General features: G+C 39.1%; 1 protein-coding gene across 3 annotated transcripts in view; it reads left to right on the top strand.

Moving 5' to 3' along the window:
• TMX3 (thioredoxin related transmembrane protein 3) overlaps positions 1-18620 on the top strand; it is a 46435-nt gene extending 27815 nt beyond the window's left edge. For 2 of the 3 annotated variants that reach the window (XM_025931206.2, XM_086683201.1), the window contains 7 exons: positions 3799-3897; positions 6186-6243; positions 6408-6461; positions 7289-7345; positions 11974-12103; positions 13467-13535; positions 15128-18620. In XM_025931206.2, the coding sequence (XP_025786991.2) occupies positions 3799-3897; positions 6186-6243; positions 6408-6461; positions 7289-7345; positions 11974-12103; positions 13467-13535; positions 15128-15385 (725 nt within the window). In that variant the 3' untranslated portion in view covers positions 15386-18620. The remainder of the gene's footprint in view (positions 1-3798; positions 3898-6185; positions 6244-6407; positions 6462-7288; positions 7346-11973; positions 12104-13466; positions 13536-15127) is intronic. The other variant, XM_086683200.1, reaches the window with a different exon arrangement.
• Positions 18621-19395: the final 775 nt, after the last annotated feature.

Raw genomic sequence — 19395 nt, 5'->3', positions numbered from 1 at the left:
GTGTGTGTGTGTGTTTCCAGATTTACTGAGAGAATTAACATATAATATCGTGTATGTTTAAAGGCATACGATATGTTTTTTTTTTAATTTTATTTAAATCCAAGTTAGCGAACAGTGTAATGTGATTGATTCCTCACTGACTTACACCACCTAGCGTTCATCCGGGCAGACGTCCCCCTCAGTGCCCCTCGCGCACCTCCCTCCATCAACCCTCAGCTTGTTCTCTGGATTTAAGAGTCTCTCTATGGGGCGCCTGGGCAGCTCAGTCGGTTGAGCATCCGACTTCGGCTCAGGTCATGATCTCTGGGTCTGTGAGTTCAAGCCCGCATTGGGCTCTGTGCTGACAGCTCAGAGCCTGGAGCCTGCTTCGGATTCTGTGTCTCCCTCTCTCTCTGCCCCTCCCCTGCTCATGCTCTGTGTCTCTCTGTCTCAAAAATAAATAAATAAAAACAGTAAAAAAAAAAAAAAGTCTCTTATGGTTTGCCTTCCTCTCTGTTTTTATCATTTTTCCTTCCCTTCTCTGTTTGTCTGTGTTATTTCTTTTTTTTTTTTAATTTTTTTTTTTCAATGTTTATTTATTTTTGGGACAGAGAGAGACAGAGCATGAACGGGGGAGGGGCAGAGAGAGAGGGAGACACAGAATCGGAAACAGGCTCCAGGCTCCGAGCCATCAGCCCAGAGCCTGACGCGGGGCTCGAACTCACGGACCGCGAGATCGTGACCTGGCTGAAGTCGGACGCCCAACCGACTGCGCCACCCAGGCGCCCCTGTGTTATTTCTTAAGTTCCACGTATGAGTGAAGTCATACGGTATTTGTCTTTCTCTGACTGACTTATTCCGCTTAGCATAATACATTCTGGCTTCAGCCATGTCGTTGCAAATGGCAAGATTTCATTCTCTTTAATCTCTAATATTCCATTGTGTGTGTGTGTGTGTGTGTGTGTGTGTGTGTGTGTGTGTGTGTCTGTGTGTACCACATCTTCATCCATTCATCAGTCCAGTTGATGGACGTTTCGGCTCGAAGCTTCAGTTTCTTATTTCCACCAGCTACCTTTGAAATACTCAGTGCCTTTGTGTGACTTTTTGTTACTATGTTGGACAGTACAGATGTGCAACATTTTAGTCATTACAGAAATATTCTGGAGTCTTGTTATTTTAGAACAGAAAAGAAACTAGAACGACTTGAGAGCTGTAAGCTTTGTATTGCTTAAATAACTCAAATAAATAGAAGAATATCTAATAAAAAGAATATTCTGATTTTTTCTAATGAAAGGAACATTTTAACTATTATACTAATCGAAAACTAAGCATTTCTAAAATCTTGTATCTTCATTAATTTTAAGTAAGTGTGACGGTTGAATTTTATTTATTTTTTTTTTTTTGCTATAGTATAACAACTCCCATTATATTTTACACAGCAGATACTGTTATGTATTTGATATTCCATGTTATCGTCACCCCTCTGTGGGGATAGGTATTAAAGCAGGTAGATTAATATTCTGAGGTTATGAGAGAGATGACCGAAGAGCGTTAGGTAAGGCGTTGGATGTATAACTCTTCGCAGGTTCATTCATTCATTTGTTCATTTACCGGATATGTGTTGATTGTCCGTATCAGACATTGGGCTTAAAAAGGAAGTTAGGAGGAACTTGCGCATATGAAAATACGAGGAGGAAAATAATTCACATCTACACTGATTCTATCCATTTGCTCTTTGATTACGACCCTCCTGTGTGATAAGCACTTAACATATATTGTCCTATTTGATAACAATCCTTTTGAGATCCTGGTATTCTTACTATTTTACAAATGAAAAGATAGGATTAATGTGTTTTTCCCCCAAGTCAAAATAGTGAAATCAAGCATTAGTCTTCAGATCTCTTGTTCTAGTTCTGTTAAGAGTTTGTTAATGCTTCAGAGAGCCACTTTGTTTCTTTTTGGAAAAAGCCTGTTCATACCTGTTTAGATGTAAATCTGTTCTTGAATCACGACTAAGAGTGCCCATCCTCATGTCGCTGAGACACATCCTCATGTGTTTCAGACATGGCCTCCCACGAGGGGACAGGAGGGATAGGTTAAGTATCTGTAGCTATTATAGAGGCCAGCGGTTTTTAATGTGCAGTAGGCTAGTATTGAGAACCTGCTGAAGCTTCAGAGGAAACCATTTACTTTGAATGCTGCTTCTAGTATTTAATTGTTGCCAATAAATTTAGAAGCTTTGTGATAGGGGCTCAGGAGGATAGTTTCATTTTGTTTCTTTTCTTTCTTTTTTCTTTTCTCTTTTCTTTTTCTTTTTCTTTTTTTTTTTAACATTCATTTATTTTTGAGAGGCAGCGAGAGAGCGTGCAAGCATGGGAGGAGCAGAGAGAGAGGGAGACAGAGGCTCCTAAGCAGGCTCCGGGCTCTGATCTGTCAGCACAGAGCCTGACTCAGGGCTCGAACCCACAAACCATGAGATCATGACCTGAACTGAAGTCCGGTGCTTAACCCACTGAGCCACCCAGGTGCCCCAAGGGTAGTTTGTCTGATGAGTTCCAGATTTATCACTCTGTATAATCTTTGAAACATTTACTTTTGACCTGGAGTGGAGATTGTGGCCCAATAATCAACTCCTATTTTTATGTTTATTTTTCTAATTTGTAAATCCAAAGCCAAAAATACTTCCAGATTTGGATTATGCCACTTATTTGATAGGTTCAATAACTTGAAAATGTTTTGTTTAGAGATGCAAGTGATAGAAAAAGCACATCGTTCGAGAAATCATTAAAATCCAGTCTTTAGCCAAACATATTGGTAGGCTTTTACATCACCTTCTTTATCGTGCAGTTAAAATCGTTCACAAGTACTTCAGAATTCTGTTTCTACTCAGGACACAATATTTCTTTTGAATATTATAAATGCTTCCTCTCTGTTTAGTGGGGGAAGCAGTTGATGTTGGATAAAGGCCAAAATACTGTGGCTTCATATGTGTGCTGTGGTAGTTGTACATATGAGAAACAATTTTAAAGTGCAGTAGAAATGTCATAAAATAGAAAAGGGTAAAGAAACTGTAATAAAAAATTACCCATACTGCCATCATTTAGGGATAACTCCCAGTCTAGGATAACCATTTGGTAGGAGTATATGCCTTCATTTTATCATTGTGTCTGTTTTTTTCATACTTTATGTTTTATAGAGTTCCAGTGATGCTGTAGTACTGTTTTGCAACATGCTTTACCACTTAATTTTCCATTTTTTAAAAGTCTGTAAATGGTCTTCCTCAAAATGTACCATAATTAAGGGGTGCCTGGGTGGCGCAGTCGGTTAAGCGTCCGACTTCAGCCAGGTCACGATCTCGCAGTCCGTGAGTTCGAGCCCCACATCAGGCTCTGGGCTGATGGCTCAGAGCCTGGAGCCTGTTTCCGATTCTGTGTCTCCCTCTCTCTCTGCCCCTCCCCCGTTCATGCTCTGTCTCTCTCTGTCCCAAAAATAAATAAACGTTGAAAAAAAAAATTAAAAAAAAAAAAAAAAAATGTACCATAATTATTTAAATTATTTTCTGTTGAGGGTATTTCACTTATTTCCTTTATTTTTATTTGTCTTTTGTTGTTTTTAATGATGCTGTGGTGAAGAATTGCTTTGTGCATTAATCCTTTTGTACAGCTCATGGTTTGCCTAGAATAGACCCCTAAAATGAAATTTATGAGTTTAAGATTACGATTCTGTCGAGGCATTTTATGTATACTGTTAGATTAGAATGCTACAAGCATTTTAAAGTCATATTTGCATGTAACTTACTAGGTTTGTTGTATTTTTAAGAGTACGAGGATGGTGATCTGTCATCTTGGATCAACAGGGAGAGGTTTCAGAACTATCTTACCATGGATGGCTTCCTCTTATATGAACTTGGAGACACAGGTAACAAGCGTATATACAATGCTCCATCAGTCTGTACAGTTTTTCCTTTATTGGTTACTCAAACCTGACTTTGTAGGAAGGGAATTTTAAGCTCTGTTTCATAATTTCATTCCTTAAATAGACCTCAACGCCAGTTCCGCTTTATGAGAATATAGATTAATATTAACAAGGAACAAACATTTGTATGGGGATAAAGGTCAGTTAGAAAAGGTTTCCTAGTTAGAACTCATAGTGCCAGGGAAAACTGAGCCTGGGTAATAAAGAAATGAGGAAAAATAACCAGGAACCTATATTACGAGCCTGATTTTGTAGTGGGAGTCGGAATACAACTCCTCGCAACCTCTTAAAGCCTGCTTTTACTTGTGAGGAAAATACAGGCACCACATTAGCATGGTTTCTTAAAGTTGCATGATTGGAAATGACACGCAAAGTAAATATAGATGCAAAACTGAAAGCGATCAGCAGCTGACTGTAGGGTCTCAGATAGATGAAAACTATTGTAAGAAGCTAACCATGTAAGTTGTAGGAGGAAGCGTTTTGTCAATTTATGTTGAATTACAAATGAGAAATAAATTATGGATATTATTGCCACATTTGTTTTCATTTATAATTTCATCGATAAGTGGGATGGAAGTATAGTTGCAGATTTTTAAAAAACGGGAAAATGTTACTCAAGGTTCAGTTTGTTTTTTTTTATATGAGAAGCAGTGTGCATAGAATTTCCTCTTGATGATTTCCTGCTTTTGAATCTGATTAAAAATGCAAATTAGAAATGTTCTAACAGGTTCTCATGTTATTTTCTGACTCTGAGGATATTTGTTCTGGCTCCTGAGCCTACTTTTTCACGTTCTGTGTCTGGTGACATTTCTGTCTTTGCTTATCCTTACAGAGGGGGGTGTGTGCTCGCTCAGTGTTGGAAGGTGGTGTGGACACTGTCAAAGAATGTGGTTTACTTCTGGATTCTCTCAGACCCTTGTGAAGGGAAGAGGGGGACAATATAGGAATATAGTAGTTTTGCTTTCGGTTCAGTAATCATAGGAGACATCGTGACCTCGAGGTGGTTGTAGCTTCTTCTCTCAGATTAATTCGGAAAGAAGTTGGCTATGGAGTGTTCCTGTTTTATGTCCAACACAATTGCCCTTGTTCGGTTGTGTTGCTGCGGCTCGGCCCCTGTTCCTTGTCCCACTGGCCACTTTGCACACGACCACAAGAGGTCCTGGCTCTTGTCCTGGTGGCGGCGGGTCCCTGTGTCTTCTGACCCCGCCTGAGTCTCCGTGTCCTCTTTCTCTGGTCTTCCTCACCCTCCTCTCCAGCCACACTGACTTCTCGGTTTCCTGCAAAGTCTGGAAACCTTGTACCAATGCACCTTCAATACCCAGAAATGTGTAGTTAATTTATGCTCATCCATCAAACTCAGACCAGACATTGCTTCTTAAGAACATCTTTTACTGGTCCCCTCAAACTACCGAAGTTCGCTGTGTCATACCCTTTTGTAGCTTCGTGTTCCTTTCCTTTGGAACTCTTCTCATTGTTAGCCATACGTCTGTTTGTGTATTGTAAATGATCTGTATATGTTACTATTATTTTCTCTACCAGACTGTGCTCTCCACTGGTGCCGGGCTGTGTCTGTGTGGCCATCACTGCGTGGTTAAGTCCCTCAGCTAATAAATGGTTGCGCCTCACTGCGGTTTCCCCCCCACCTAGAACAGGATAGACACGCTGGACCGCGGCGTCTGGTCTTGTGACTCCGGTCCCAGTGCTCTGCTTATGACATCCTGCTGTCCACTAGAGGATGTTAGAGATGAAAGGGATCCATGTTGTATTCAGGGTTAGGTAAATTGCAGTCCATTTTGTTTTGTGTGGCATCACTGGCAGGTAGTGACCCATGCGTGGTACTGAGCGGAATAGCGTGTAAAAATCATTCCCTTGTTACAGGTCATTCTTCTAGAGCTACGTTAGTTGATGATAAATTTCTTTTATCAACTTATTTCTTAATGTCTTAGCTTTTGACAAAATACTTAGTCACTTTGTGAGTTGTGTGAAAACCACAACTTATGAGTATATAAGTTGTTAGTTGCTATTATTTACATTTGGGGGTTGGGAGGGAGCATCTTTCTCACTTGGAGTTGACTAGTGCACTGATTCAGTCTACTGTGCATAACATGTAGCATAATTGGAATTAAGTTCTAGAAGCTATTTACTAATTCCCGATTCATATCTACAATAAAAATTGAAAAATTTGTGTAACGAGGGTTTTGAATTGAGGTATATGTCGTTCTTAATTTCAGGAAAGCTTGTGGCGATTGCAGTTATTGATGAGAAAAATACATCAAATGAACACACCAGGTATATCAAATATCATCTCATTCAAACTTTACGTGGCTTCAGATAAACTTGATATAGTATCTTACTTTTCCTACACTGCTAGATAAGGCAGCAGATGTTGTAATTGAAAAGTCATAATATATTTTTAAACTGCAGAGATGAAATATTCATGTGTTCCTTCACAGATTAAAGTCAATTATTCAGGAAGTTGCTAGAGATTACAGAGACCAGTTCCACAGGTAGGTGCTTGCATTCAGGAACATTCCTTTATCTTTGCTTAATTATGTTTTGTTATACAGTAAGGCAAAAAATAGTACTGTTTTGTACTTTCAAAGGTGAGTCAAGATACTGAAGTGAATTATAGTATGTTGCATTTCGGTATGAATTGTTTGGACATATAAGTGAAAAAGAAACTTTCATTTGTAATTTGGAGCATACTTGCTTCTTGATAGGATTCGGGATACGTTTGTGGTTAGGATATATGGACTTGCGCTCCTACATTGAAGATAAATGTGCGGTCGCAAGTCAGATACAGACATGATAATTTTCACAGGAACTCAAAGAATAACAAAATTAAAACTAATTGATCTTTTTTGCTTTGTGCTAGCCATTGTGTTTGTTGCTGCCATAAGAGACATTCATTATATTTACTTTTTATCCCCTTTTTATTCAGAGTCTTCTAGTAAAGTATGAGTGATACATATTTATATTTGTCCTGCTATGAGCATTTTCTGATTAGTTCTTTTTAGAAGTGGGTATTTTTTCTTAAACATATTTTAATTAGAAAAGTTTATATTGCCCTGCATGTTAAATATATAGAGACTAGAAATGTCTTAGGACTTGTTTAATATTACTCGTGTGTATTTGTATCTCAGAGGCCAGTAGAATTCATACTCTTTTCTACATTTATTTTATGTGATTTATATTTAATGTTTATAGTGTTTACATGCTTACCAAGCCCTAAAGTTCAGTTCTTGGTATGTATTTACCTTATTTTGTATCTAATAGTGTTCTCTGTCTCTCTCTCTCTCTCTCTTTTGTTTTTCTTTTGGTTGTTGTTATTTAGAGATTTTCAGTTTGGCCATATGGATGGAAATGACTATATAAATACTTTGCTAATGGAGTAAGTAAAATTCTAAATGATTACATGATTTCCTTAACAATTCTGTCAATTTTTAAATTTCTGTTTCTGAGAAACAAAAGAACTACTAGCTGGAAAAAAAAGCAAACTTTCCTATATGCTGATACAGATATTCTCTCCTCAGATACCATACTTTCATTTTTAAATCTAAATTTGAAACTCAGTGAGCTTTAATAATTGTACTATATTAAAAAAAATTACCTCGGGGTGCCTGGGTGGCTCAGTCAGTTAAGCATCTGATTCTCGATTTCAGCTTATGTCATGATCTCGTGGTTTCATGAAGTTGAGCCCCATGTCGGGCTCTACGCTGACAGTACAGAGCCTATTTGGGATTCTCTCTCTGCCCTCGCTGCTCCCTCCCCCCCCACCCCAGTGCACAATGTGCGCACGCACTCAGATAAACATAGAAAAAAATTTATTTCCCAATTCCGTGTTAATAATTGATAGTATTTTGGAAAGAAGACAGTGTTCAAAAACTTCTAGATTTTGTAGTTTCTATTTAACACACACTTTAAGTTCAGTTTTAATGAGTAAATGTAACTTGAGTAAACATTTTTTTTTAAGTTTGTTTATTTTGAAAGGGAGAGGGTGCACCCATGTGAGTTGGAGAAAGGGAGAGAGAATTCCAAGCAGGCTCTGCACTGCCAGCATGGAGCCCCGTGTGGGGCTCAAACTCATGAATCATGAGATTGTGACTTGAGCCGAAATCAGGAGTTGGACGCTTAACCAACTGAGCCACCCAGGCGCCCCTTAAGTAGCATGTTTTTACATTCAAGAATTAACTATTTTAGAAGAATTTATTTTAACAGATTAAAATAGCTTTATAGGGAAAATATATGATTTTAAAATAATTCTGTCAGTTACGTTTATGATGTAAAGATTTGATTTGTCACTTCAAAAAGTTGGTATTAGAAAACACTTAACCTTGGGGCGCCTGGGTGGCGCAGTCGGTTAAGCGTCCGACTTCAGCCAGGTCACGATCTCGCGGTCCGTGAGTTCGAGCCCCGCGTCGGGCTCTGGGCTGATGGCTCAGAGCCTGGAGCCTGTTTCCGATTCTGTGTCTCCCACTCTCTCTGCCCCTCCCCCATTCATGCTCTGTCTCTCTCTGTCCCAAAAATAAATAAACGTTGGAAAAAAAAAATTTATAAAAAAAGAAAACACTTAACCTACCTATACTGAATGAATTTCAGGTAAGAGTCTACTCTATGGAGTAGACATTTAATATCTACTACGTGTCACACGCTGTGATTGGTACTGTTGATGTAGAAAACGAGTTGAGTCCCTGTCTTCAAATACTTACAGTCTGCTGGGTAACACAACATAGTAATTCCACAACTGTATGAAAAGGTCTTTGTAGTAGAAGGTTTTGGAAACATGGAGGCTCTCACCCCCACCCCAGTGCACACAAAGGTGGAAGGTTCAGAACATGCTTGCTAGAGGAGGCAGTAATTAAGAGAAGTTTCCTGCAAGAAGAAAAGCAGAGAACTCATTCCAGACAGAGCCTGACAGCACACACAAGAGGTGGTGGGAAGATGGGGCTTTGCAGAGCGTGGAGATTGAAGATCGCCCCCGAAGTGAAGGTGCGGAAAGCTCACTCACTAGAGGCCGGTGACCTCCTCCAGCGACACTGAGGTGCCAGTTCAAGTTCACGGCGTTGTGCCCTTGTGCCGTGTGTGGTGTTCTCTAGCTTGGCGTGGGAGCAGAGGCAGAGCGTTGCCTTGCTTCAGGTTTCAGTGCATGTATTCCATTGGGGAAATAAAAACCAAATTTACAATCCCAAGATAACATTCATAATTTTCAGCTAAAAGTCTTAAAATTATAGCGTTACCTTTATTCATTTATATTTATTATCCCTTTTGTTATAATAAAGATTTGAGAGTGTTTATCAATGACATAAAGTACCAGATATCCTATATCACGAAGACATCAAGACAAAGGAAACTAAAATAAAAGATCTTTATTATTTGAGGGATTTATCATTTGTAGGTAATTATTAAAGGTACTTGAAAAATTTGGCCTTGAATTTTTCATACTCAAAGAAACATTATTTATACATTCCCCATAGTCTGTCAAACAACTGTCGCTTATAAGGAGTATGGCAGACTTTGCAGAAACCTAAGAGAATATGCTATGCTATATAATCTCATAATGGAGGACACTATAATAGAAATATATTTTTAATAGGATTTTTACAGGATATATAGTAGGGACTTTGATACAACCATTTCTTGCAATGTCCTTCAAGGCAAGCCAGCATTCAGTAAAACATGGTTTGTAAGAAGTCAAAGCAGTCTGGGTCTAATAAACAGCTCCTTGATCCAGGATAAAATATTCAGAATATGTACAGATGATGGGCCGTCCTTCAGGAGTATGACTTTTAATGTAAGTTGTGAGATAGTAGACATTTTGAGCTACAGTCATGGTCAGAGAACAATAATAATCTCTGCCACCAACACCTTGTTGTGTTGTTTGTTTTTTATTCATATTTTGCTTTTTTTTTCTTTTCTGAAAGAAGAGAAAGCATATGATGGTTATGTGATAATAATTGAAAGTCCTTATTGAGCACTTAATTCTGTGACCAACACTGGATTGAGTGGTCAATATGTATTTTTGAACTTTTGTAGAACTTAGTAAGGTATAAGTACGATTGTTATTTCCGTTTTGTATAGATGAGGAAATTGAAATTTCTTAGAAGAAACGCAAGGAAGTTAAGTAATATGCCAAAGGATGCCCAGCAAGTAAGTTAAAGAGATCCAGTTCTCAAATCCAGATCTCTCTTACTCCAAAGCTCTTCGGTGCACTAATATTGTCAGATAAATTAGTGGAATTTAATAGGTATTGATGCCTAAAATGTTTTTAATTTAAGACAAACACATGATACTCTATAAGATAGTTATATGGCAGCACTATGCTTTTTAAATTTTCTCAAAATAAATAGGGACTATCAGACCCTGGGTCTACTAACTTTGTTTTGTTTGGGGTTTTTGTGAATATCATTAAGAGGGAAGAGGATGGAATGATGTTTTCCATTTCCATCATTATTCGAATTGAATTATTTCACAACAGATAGTCTTTAGTTCAACTGTGTATTGAACTTTTTTACAATATGTGCTTTTATAGGATGGCCAAATTCTAATCCATTCTATAAAATTATAGAAGTTTTTTGCTATTTACACATTATGATAACTGATAACTAAGCTGTTATCAATCAAAAAGTTGGTTTTTGCATTTATTAGGAAGAATGAAGATTTTTTTTTTAATTATACAATCAGTTAATTCTTGCCTAACAATAATATTGGATAATCAACCACCTGATACCCAGTAGCTTCAAGCAATAGTATTTGTTCTCTCTCACTTGTCTCGGCTTGGCTGATGTTGACTGGGCACAGAAGGATGTGGCTCCAAACTGCCACTGAGGTGCCATCAGCTGCACAGTCTTCCATGTCCTTGACCTTAGCAGGACATTTTCCTGGGGCTCTTCTTGTGGCAGTCACAGAAAGAGAAGAAGGCAGGCCTAGCCCTGCAAGCATAGTTGAAGCCTCTGCTCGAGTCGCTTCTGTTACCTTCCCCCTGGCCAAGTCCATGGCTGGCCAAGTCCATGGCTGAGCCCAGCATCAGGAGTCACATGAGCACGATTTGCCTCACTGGGAAAAGGGCTTTGGGTGGGGAAGGAGAGAGAATTATGAGCGATGAAGCAATCCACAGGACTCGGTTACTTATGTGGTGATAATACAGTGGTGGTGTAAATTGTTTCTACTGTAGCTTTGTGCTTTTGTATAATATTTTTATATAGGCACAAATAGCCATAAGCCCATGTGTAGGTGACATACAGAATTGAGCACCTCCCTTCCTTTTATGATTATTCAACAACCTATCCTTGAAAGGAAAAAAATAAAACATTATTTCAATTAAATGACACCTGTTGGTAATGTTTTCTCTTGTATCAACTGAGTTGATGCGTAGTGTATCAGCGAGGCCCTTCCTGAGGACGCCCGTGGAATGTGCATTGGGATAGTGGGAGTTCAGAGAATTTGGAATAGCATCTATTGAACGTGTACGATGTACGAGGGACTGTGCTGAATATTTGAGTTTTCCTAATTTTTAAAACAAGATAACCTCCCACTACCCACTTTTTATTCGTTTATAAATGAAAAACATTAGGCTTGAAAAGCAAATGGTGGGAAAGCCCCAGGCTTGCACACGGGTGGCGTGACTCCAGATACCGCGCTCTCTCCCTTCGAGTTCCCTTCGTGCCACTTGACTGGAGCGGGTCGTGTGTGACCCAACATTGCTGGTATTTGGAGGGAAAGGAGTGGGGTTGCCCAGAAATTGACACTTCATACATAATAATTTCTGTCCTTCAGTTTAATTATAAATACCAAGCTGTCTGATACCATATATTAGACTGTTTATCATACAGTCCTCGTTCAGCTTTTTTTAAACCGATGCACAATTTGAAATTTTCTTCATGTAGACACAGGGAGACAAAGCTACTCATACAGCTTCCTCCTTTTGTACTTGTTACTTAGCTATAATAGAAATGACTGTCAGAATATTTGTTCTCTCTCTGTTCAATGTGTATTTTGATTCCTTTGTTTTTCTCTTTTCAGTGAACTGAAAGTCCCGACTGTGGTTGTACTGAATACTTCAAACCAACAATACTTCTTACTGGACAGACAGATTGGCAGTGCCGAGGACATGGCACATTTCATTCGTGACATCTTAGATGGCACAGTCCCGGTGAGTTGTTCGCTTCTGTTTCATAGGGGCCGTGGGAGGAGGTGGAGGAGAAACAAGTTTTCTTCTTTCCCTCGGACTCTGAAAGGAAGGGGCTGTGCCTGGCGGAGGGGGGCGGGGGGGCGGGGCGGGCTCCCGCCTCCCGCCTCGCTTCTCTCGTGTCGCAGAGCCACATTCTGTGAGACACGGAAGCTGCTTATGGGTGGGGACATCCTAGGGGTATCTGGAAGACATGGTTGGCTGTCACAGTGACGTTTGGAGTCGGGGCTGCGGATGCTGAGAGGTCTGCCGTGTGCAGAGGCATCCCAGTAGCGAGCTGCGCCGGCCCTTAACCTCTCTGGGTTCAAGAGCATAACTGGATTAAGTTATTCAGACTGCTTTCCTAAGGAAAACCTGTGACTAAGACCTCAGTTTTTTGAGAGATGGGGAAATGTACCGAGAATCAGCCTCAGTGGAGAGTTCCAAATCAACCACATAAAATATTTTCTAGAAGTAACGAATGGGTCGTCTTCACTTTGCATTTTTCCCTGTAAGGAGTACTGCAGTGTTACTCAAAGTGCGGGTTGTCACCCGTATTATGGGCTCATGAAATGACTTCAGATAGGAGCGGCAGGCATCATAATTCAGTAGGCTAGAATAAAATAGAGAAAGGAGACTTCTAGACTTCTAAGAAGTCTAATTACTGGTTTGTGAGAGCTTTGTTTCAGGTTTTTACAAACTTTATTTGAAAGTTGGCTCACAGAATAACAAGCAGTTCTTCTGAAAACAATCACAGAGTAGGAGTTTTAGATTTGTGAGAACAATACTTGTTGAAATGAAACTCACCTGTATGAGTGAGAATTCTTCCATATGTCAGTTAGTGAAACCCAGTTCAAACTGTTTGACCACAAAGTGAGCTTCGTACAGAAATTCAAGGAATGAGCCAGACTTCAGAGATACCTAAAGGCAGGGATTTGATTTTCATCAGGGATTTTCTTCTCTCCCTTTGAGCACTTTTTTGCCTTTTGGGCATCATTCTTGGGGAGATGATTCCCCTCCACAATAGTTGAGGTGCAGTGACTTTAACAAGCTCAGCTAAACCCAGAAAGAAGTTGGGCAGGGCTCAGGTGGGTCAGCATCAGCCAGGATGCTCGGAGTGTCAGTAGGGAGACTGAGTCTTCACAGGAGGGTCAGAGTGTGTTCACGCAAGAAAGGAGGTTGCGGGGGAGGGGGATGGAAAACACAGTAAATATTTGCTGCATGGCTCTTTCAGGTGCTTTTTGTAATCCTCTGGGGTCAACCCTGACCTGCAGTTGTAAGATTATAACAGGAAAATGAAGTTATAGTACTTAAATAATGTAATTGTTCTCTTCCTGTTAAATTTAAGGCCCAAGGAGGTGATAGCATTTTGCAGAGATTGAAAAGAATAATATTTGATGCCAAATCGACTATTGTGGTGAGTCGTGACAGCTTGCTTGGTGTCACTGATAATTGAAAACGTATGGCTTAATGTCTAAGGAAGATAAAATCTGAAATTTCAAAGGGTTAGGTAAAAACATACATCTTTTTTTTTCTTCTTTTGAGAAAGAGAGTGCAGGCGTGTGCATGCAGGTCGGGGAGGGACAGAGGGAGGAAGGGAGAGAGGATCTTAAGTAGGCTCCTCACCCGGCACGAAGCCTGACACGGGGCTTGATGTCACGACCTCGAGATCATGACCTGAGCCTAAATCAAGAGTCGGACGCTTAACCAACTGAGCTGCCCAGGTGCCCCTAAAAATACATCTTTAAAGATGAGAACTGGTGCATATTTATGTTAAGAAAATGTATTCTTCGGGTGGAAGTTAAGTGTGTCTACTTATTTCTGTACGATCGGTGATTTGACCAGAGTTCAGAATCCATTACCTCAGTGACATGACTTACAAGCGTTTTCCGGAGCCTCTTTCCGCCCTTTTCAGTCGCGGGTTCTGAAGCTGCTTCAGCTCTCGGTCCGCATCCCTAGATCTGTTGGAGCCTTAAACTCCATTCTAGTTGTCTGTCTTGAGCTGCTCAGTCCAGAGGTGTTTTCGCTTATTACGGCCGAAAGCAGTTCTCAGAGTGGAAGTCCTCCGAGTAGGCCCTCAGCACGTGATGCGCAGCTGCTCCTCTGACTTGCACGCCGTGTCTTCCCTTCCTTTTACCCTGGCTCCGTGCATTGTTTCTACCACTGCACGGTGAGCATTCCTAAAGCAGTCACTTGTGATCGCTCTCCTTCCCTTTCCCAGCGACACGTGGGACAATACTCTGTCCGCCTCGGGTGTTCTCATTAGTTCTCGAATACTGCAGAGGCCGCCTGGGTGTTCTCAGTGCCTCATTCTTACTCAGGCTTAAATTTCCACCTCAGAACACTTTTATTCTGGGAAGCCTTCTTCCGTTGTCTCAATCCAGGGTGACCTTGCCCTCCTCTGAATTCGCCTGTATCGTTCTCAGGGTTACCGTCTGAGAAGTGTGTACCCACAGCCCATAGGATACAGTGTAGTTGAAAGACCTGTTCAGCCAAATTGCTTTTACTTTTTCCTGAGACCTGAGGAGATGGTGTATACGCTGAGAGGAGTTGTTATTAAGCTCGTGTGGCTTTGCTACTAACCAGAAAGTAAAAAGGATTTAAAGTGTCCTGTGAAGAGGAACGCGTATGCATCTGCTTTATGGTAAACAAGCAGCCTTCTCGGTGAGCAGGTTCGTCTAGTCCAAGATACGACTCCGAAGCTGCTGGGCACGTAGTTACCGTATCAGAGAGACCTTTGTGGTTGATGTGAGGAAAATGGATGTCCTTAGAAAAGTCATAGAGTATTTGGTGCCTCTTTCTGCTGCTGGTAGCTGGATACACACACACACACACACACACACACATGCAGTGTAAAATTTCTGTCTCTTAACAGTGGCTGTAACAGGGTAGTTACTGCAGAAATACTGACCTTGATTGATTGGAACTAAAAGAAGTTGGGGGGTAGCAAGAGGACGAACTCTGTAGTGGTTTTTTAACAAACACTGAGCTGTGATGATCTTCCCACAGTCTATATTCAAGAGCTCACCCCTCATGGGCTGCTTTCTCTTTGGCCTTCCACTGGGTGTCATCAGCATCATGTGCTACGGCATCTACACGGCGGACACTGATGGAGGGTACATAGAAGAACGATACGAGGTGTCCAGAAGTGAAATCGAGAGCCAGGAACCAGTAGAAGACAGCAAAGAACAGGAGCCAAGCGATGGAGCCACCCTCGGGCCTACGGTGCAAGAACCCAAAGATGTATTAGAGAAGAAGAAAGATTGAATCTTGGCTAGTGTGGAATATTTGATAGGATTTCAAATTATCAAAGAGTCTATTTATTGAACTTAGACATTTAATCATGATCTTTACAAAAGAGAATATGTTATTTGTATTTTGCTAATATCAAAGTGCATGGAGTAAAGTAGTCCTTCATAAATGGGGAGACATTTGGAGCAAACACAGGAAATGTTTATCTAAAACAAAAAAATGAGGAAGCACTCCATCAGAGTTTACCATATAGATGTCGTTTTAGCAGAGTAGTTCTTTTGCATGTTTCTCTATCTGAGCATTCTGTGACAAATTAAGATTCTTGGGCAGAATATTTAAATTGGTCAGTCAGGTAGAAGACACATGTTCGATAAAGAAAAACAATACTTTCACCTCCTACCATTCATTCTCCTCCTGTATTTTAGATGAGATTTACACGGGCAAAATTAAGTCTTTAAAATTTAGCACTTTAAGGAGAACTAACACCTTTTTCCATGGATCAAATTCAGATTACAACTTAAAAATAATTTGGTTTTATATAGCATAGCAATTTTATTTTGTTAGTTATTTTTAACGGAGAAGAAATGTTACTTTTTAACTTTCTACTCAGTTACATTATAAAATTTTCATATGGGTCTGTATAGTGGGAAAAACCAGTCTTATGTTTAATCTTTGCAAATTAAACAGGATTTACTTGGAGCAGTGATTTCAAACCACGTGCTGGGACATGCTTAGCGGGTGTCTCAGTGATCACTGCAGAAAGGGGAGAGTCTGTTACTCCTACCCTTCTTTAGCCAGAATGACCTACTTTTTTTTCTCTTTCTTGTTTTGTATATTGGAATTTCTTCTGAAAATTTCCTTTGATAAAAAGCTCCTGCTGCTTTTTAAAAAGTAATATAGATCTTATTTTTTATGTTTATGGTATGGTAACTTTATGGTAACTCAAAATATGTGTGTATCGTTGTGTATATAGATATATATGTATATATCTATATACACACACACAACATGCACATATATTTACATATATATATAAAATTTATTGACATATGTAATATTATGGGCATGTCTATGTTCATAATGAGTAATGAGTGACATAATCAGCCTGTCAGCAAAATCTGTATCCAGTGATCAACAGCCAAGTGTTACCCTCTCCATCCTCTCAATTCTGACACCCCTTTCACCTTCTGTCTATAATGACGTAACAGAGGAATTCTGTCCCAACTCGTGTATACAGATTGGAATTGTTGCAAGTAACACTGTGGTATATTTATTGTAGATTATTTTTGAACCCTTCATTTTAGCTAACTTTAGATTTTTATGAGATGACCATTGGGTGACCATTCATTGAGCAATTGAGTTAAACAATAGAATGGTTTTTCTTAAACACTGAAAAATGTGTAATCATTTTAAAAGTACGCAACTCATGGTCCTGACATTGAAGTTGTTTAGGGCTTTGGTCCCCAAGGCAGCTGTTGACGATTTCTGATACTAAGCTGCTCATGACTAAAACAAAACTCGAGTATCTAAGTCCTAAGAAGTTGCTAGCAATTGTTTTATTGTATCCATATGCTCTTTTACATACAGTGATTAAATGCTTATTTTTACTGTTTGGCACTCTATTATTTTTAATAGTGAAGCACATAGGAAATTTCAGGAAATACTGGAAAGAAATGTTCTCAAGTAGAAACTGGAGATGAATGCTTTTAATTAAACAAATAGGTTCCTCTCCAAAGAGTAGTGAGGGATTCTTTTGGAGGAATAATCTTAATGTTCCCAGTGGTCAAGCTTGCTTTGCTTGGTGAAAAAAAGCTTAGGTGGGTACAGTGCCTCACTCGAGTCTAGTCTAGTAAGGAAGGTAAAGCTTAGCCTCCGCCAGTGACAGTAGGAAATGATAGGAAATGACTCCGTTTTCTCATGTCATCTGCACATTTCTTAGCCTTTGTCAGGCATCACTTATAAATGAAAGACCTCAGTAGGGGAAAAATAGATTAAAAGCTCAATATATATCAACATACAAAAAGTTTGGCAGTCTGTGTATTGGGATTTTTTTTTTTTATCTGTAAATTAATGCCTTAGTTCTCTGTTTCCTTTTTCACAGCTCTCTCCCATTGGCCCACATTCTATTTGTGTTTTTTCAAAGTGTGACTGTTAGGAAAACAAAATGGTTAGATAGTTTATGAGTAAATAATTTTCTTTTCTGTTTGTATTAAGATTTTGCTTTTTATTTGTCGACTTTAGGATATTATCAAAGTTCTTACAAAAAAAATTAAACATTTTGTTCACTAGTATGCTTTTAATATGGTCTCATTTAATGTGGTATCAGTACTTGGAATGCTACTTTCATTTCAGGAGAAATTACTGCAAAATATAGTTAATATCTTAATGAATTTAGTATTAGGACATACATGTCCTAATTCATTGGTGAATCTTACCATGATTGCCTATTAAGTTGGAGTTTCACATTTTCTTTCAGTTGCAATAAAATTCTGTTTTTTAATCCTAAAATTCAAAATTCTAGATGCTTGTTGTTGTGGGATCTGTTGCTCAATTTTTTTAGCAGAGAAAGTACATGTTTTTATCAAGCCGTGCACCCCCTTATAGCTTGCAACCCTTTTTGTTTTGTTTCATCATACACAGTAATATTTCTCTAGCTACTATTATCTGAAACTTGTTTGAGGTGTATTAGGCCTGAATTTTTATTTTCTTCCTCGAACCTAGTGGTCTCCTGGTATCTGACTTACAAACAGCATTAAGAGCCAAATATCTGGAGGCTGAAGGAAGGACCTATGTGAGTAAACAGCTGTATTATTATTATTATTATTATTATTATTATTTTAGTGGATTTTTGTTGTTGATGTTTCTTGTGTTTTGCTTCAGGGGCTTGTTTGGTTTTGGTTTTCTAGAAAGTAATTTACATATTTTGATCATTGCTTCATATGCTATGGAGATAGAACAGGAAAAAAAACTAAGCTCTTTTTATTATGCACACGTTGTTCAAATAAACCAGTGTGGGATGTTAAGACTATCAATTAATGGTGGGATTATGTTTGCCATTTTATTTTTATAAATATATATTTTTTCTGAATGTGTCTGAGTCCAAGAGTGGGCAAAAAATAATTTTCTACTTTGGACTAAATCTATAAAGGTTTTTGAAAGTCTGTATGACTAACTTGTTGAATTCATGATATCTTGCCTTATGGCACCAATTGTAAACCTGTTTTTTTCTAAAATAAATTAATTGAAAACACGTTTATTATTTTTACTATTTTTATTTCGTTTTCGACACAAACAGTTCCTTGTGCAAGCGAAGAGGGTCGCGAAGACCGATCTTCCACAAAGTGTTTTTCCTTTTATTAAGTCGTAAGTTTTTCATCGTTATAGAAACATATAATGAGTAAACATACCTGAGATCAGATTGTTATCCCTTTGTAGATGAAGAACCCGAGATTGGTGGATATATTTTGTATTTAAAACTTGATTATTTCTAAATAGTAATTTCAGAGTTTAGAGTTGAAGTGATTGGAACCGAGTCCACGATTGACAGCTACATTGGGATCTCGGACACAACACGGGCTCCCCTCCTCTTCATTGTCAGTAAAATTGGAATCTAAAGCCTCAAAATGTTCTTTTTAAAAATAGCATGGCGGGAGAGGGTGCCTGGGTGGCTCAGTCAGTTAAGAGTCCGACTCTTTGGTTTCTGTGTAGGTCATGATCTCACAGTTGGGTGAGTTCAAGCCCTGTGGCTTCAGCGCAGAGCCTGCCTGGGATTCTCTCTGCCCCTCCCCTACTCGCTCTGTCTCTGTCTCAAAATAAACAAATAGACGTCAAAAAAAATAGCATCAAATGGGGAGAGTATATTATTAAAAATATATATACAAATACTGTTTTTTTTAGTAATTTATTTTTCATGTTTTATACTGTGGGCACATTTTTTAGTAAGAATTGCTCTGGCACGGGAATAACAGCCAAAAAAATGGCCCCACCCAACTTGGGAATCACACAAACTAGCTGGTTAGAATCAA

This window comes from Puma concolor, chromosome D3, assembly GCF_028749965.1.
Source record: "Puma concolor isolate L17-30 chromosome D3, mPumCon1.1.hap2, whole genome shotgun sequence".
NCBI lineage: Eukaryota > Metazoa > Chordata > Mammalia > Carnivora > Felidae > Puma > Puma concolor.
This window is presented reverse-complemented; position numbering and strand designations above follow the sequence as displayed.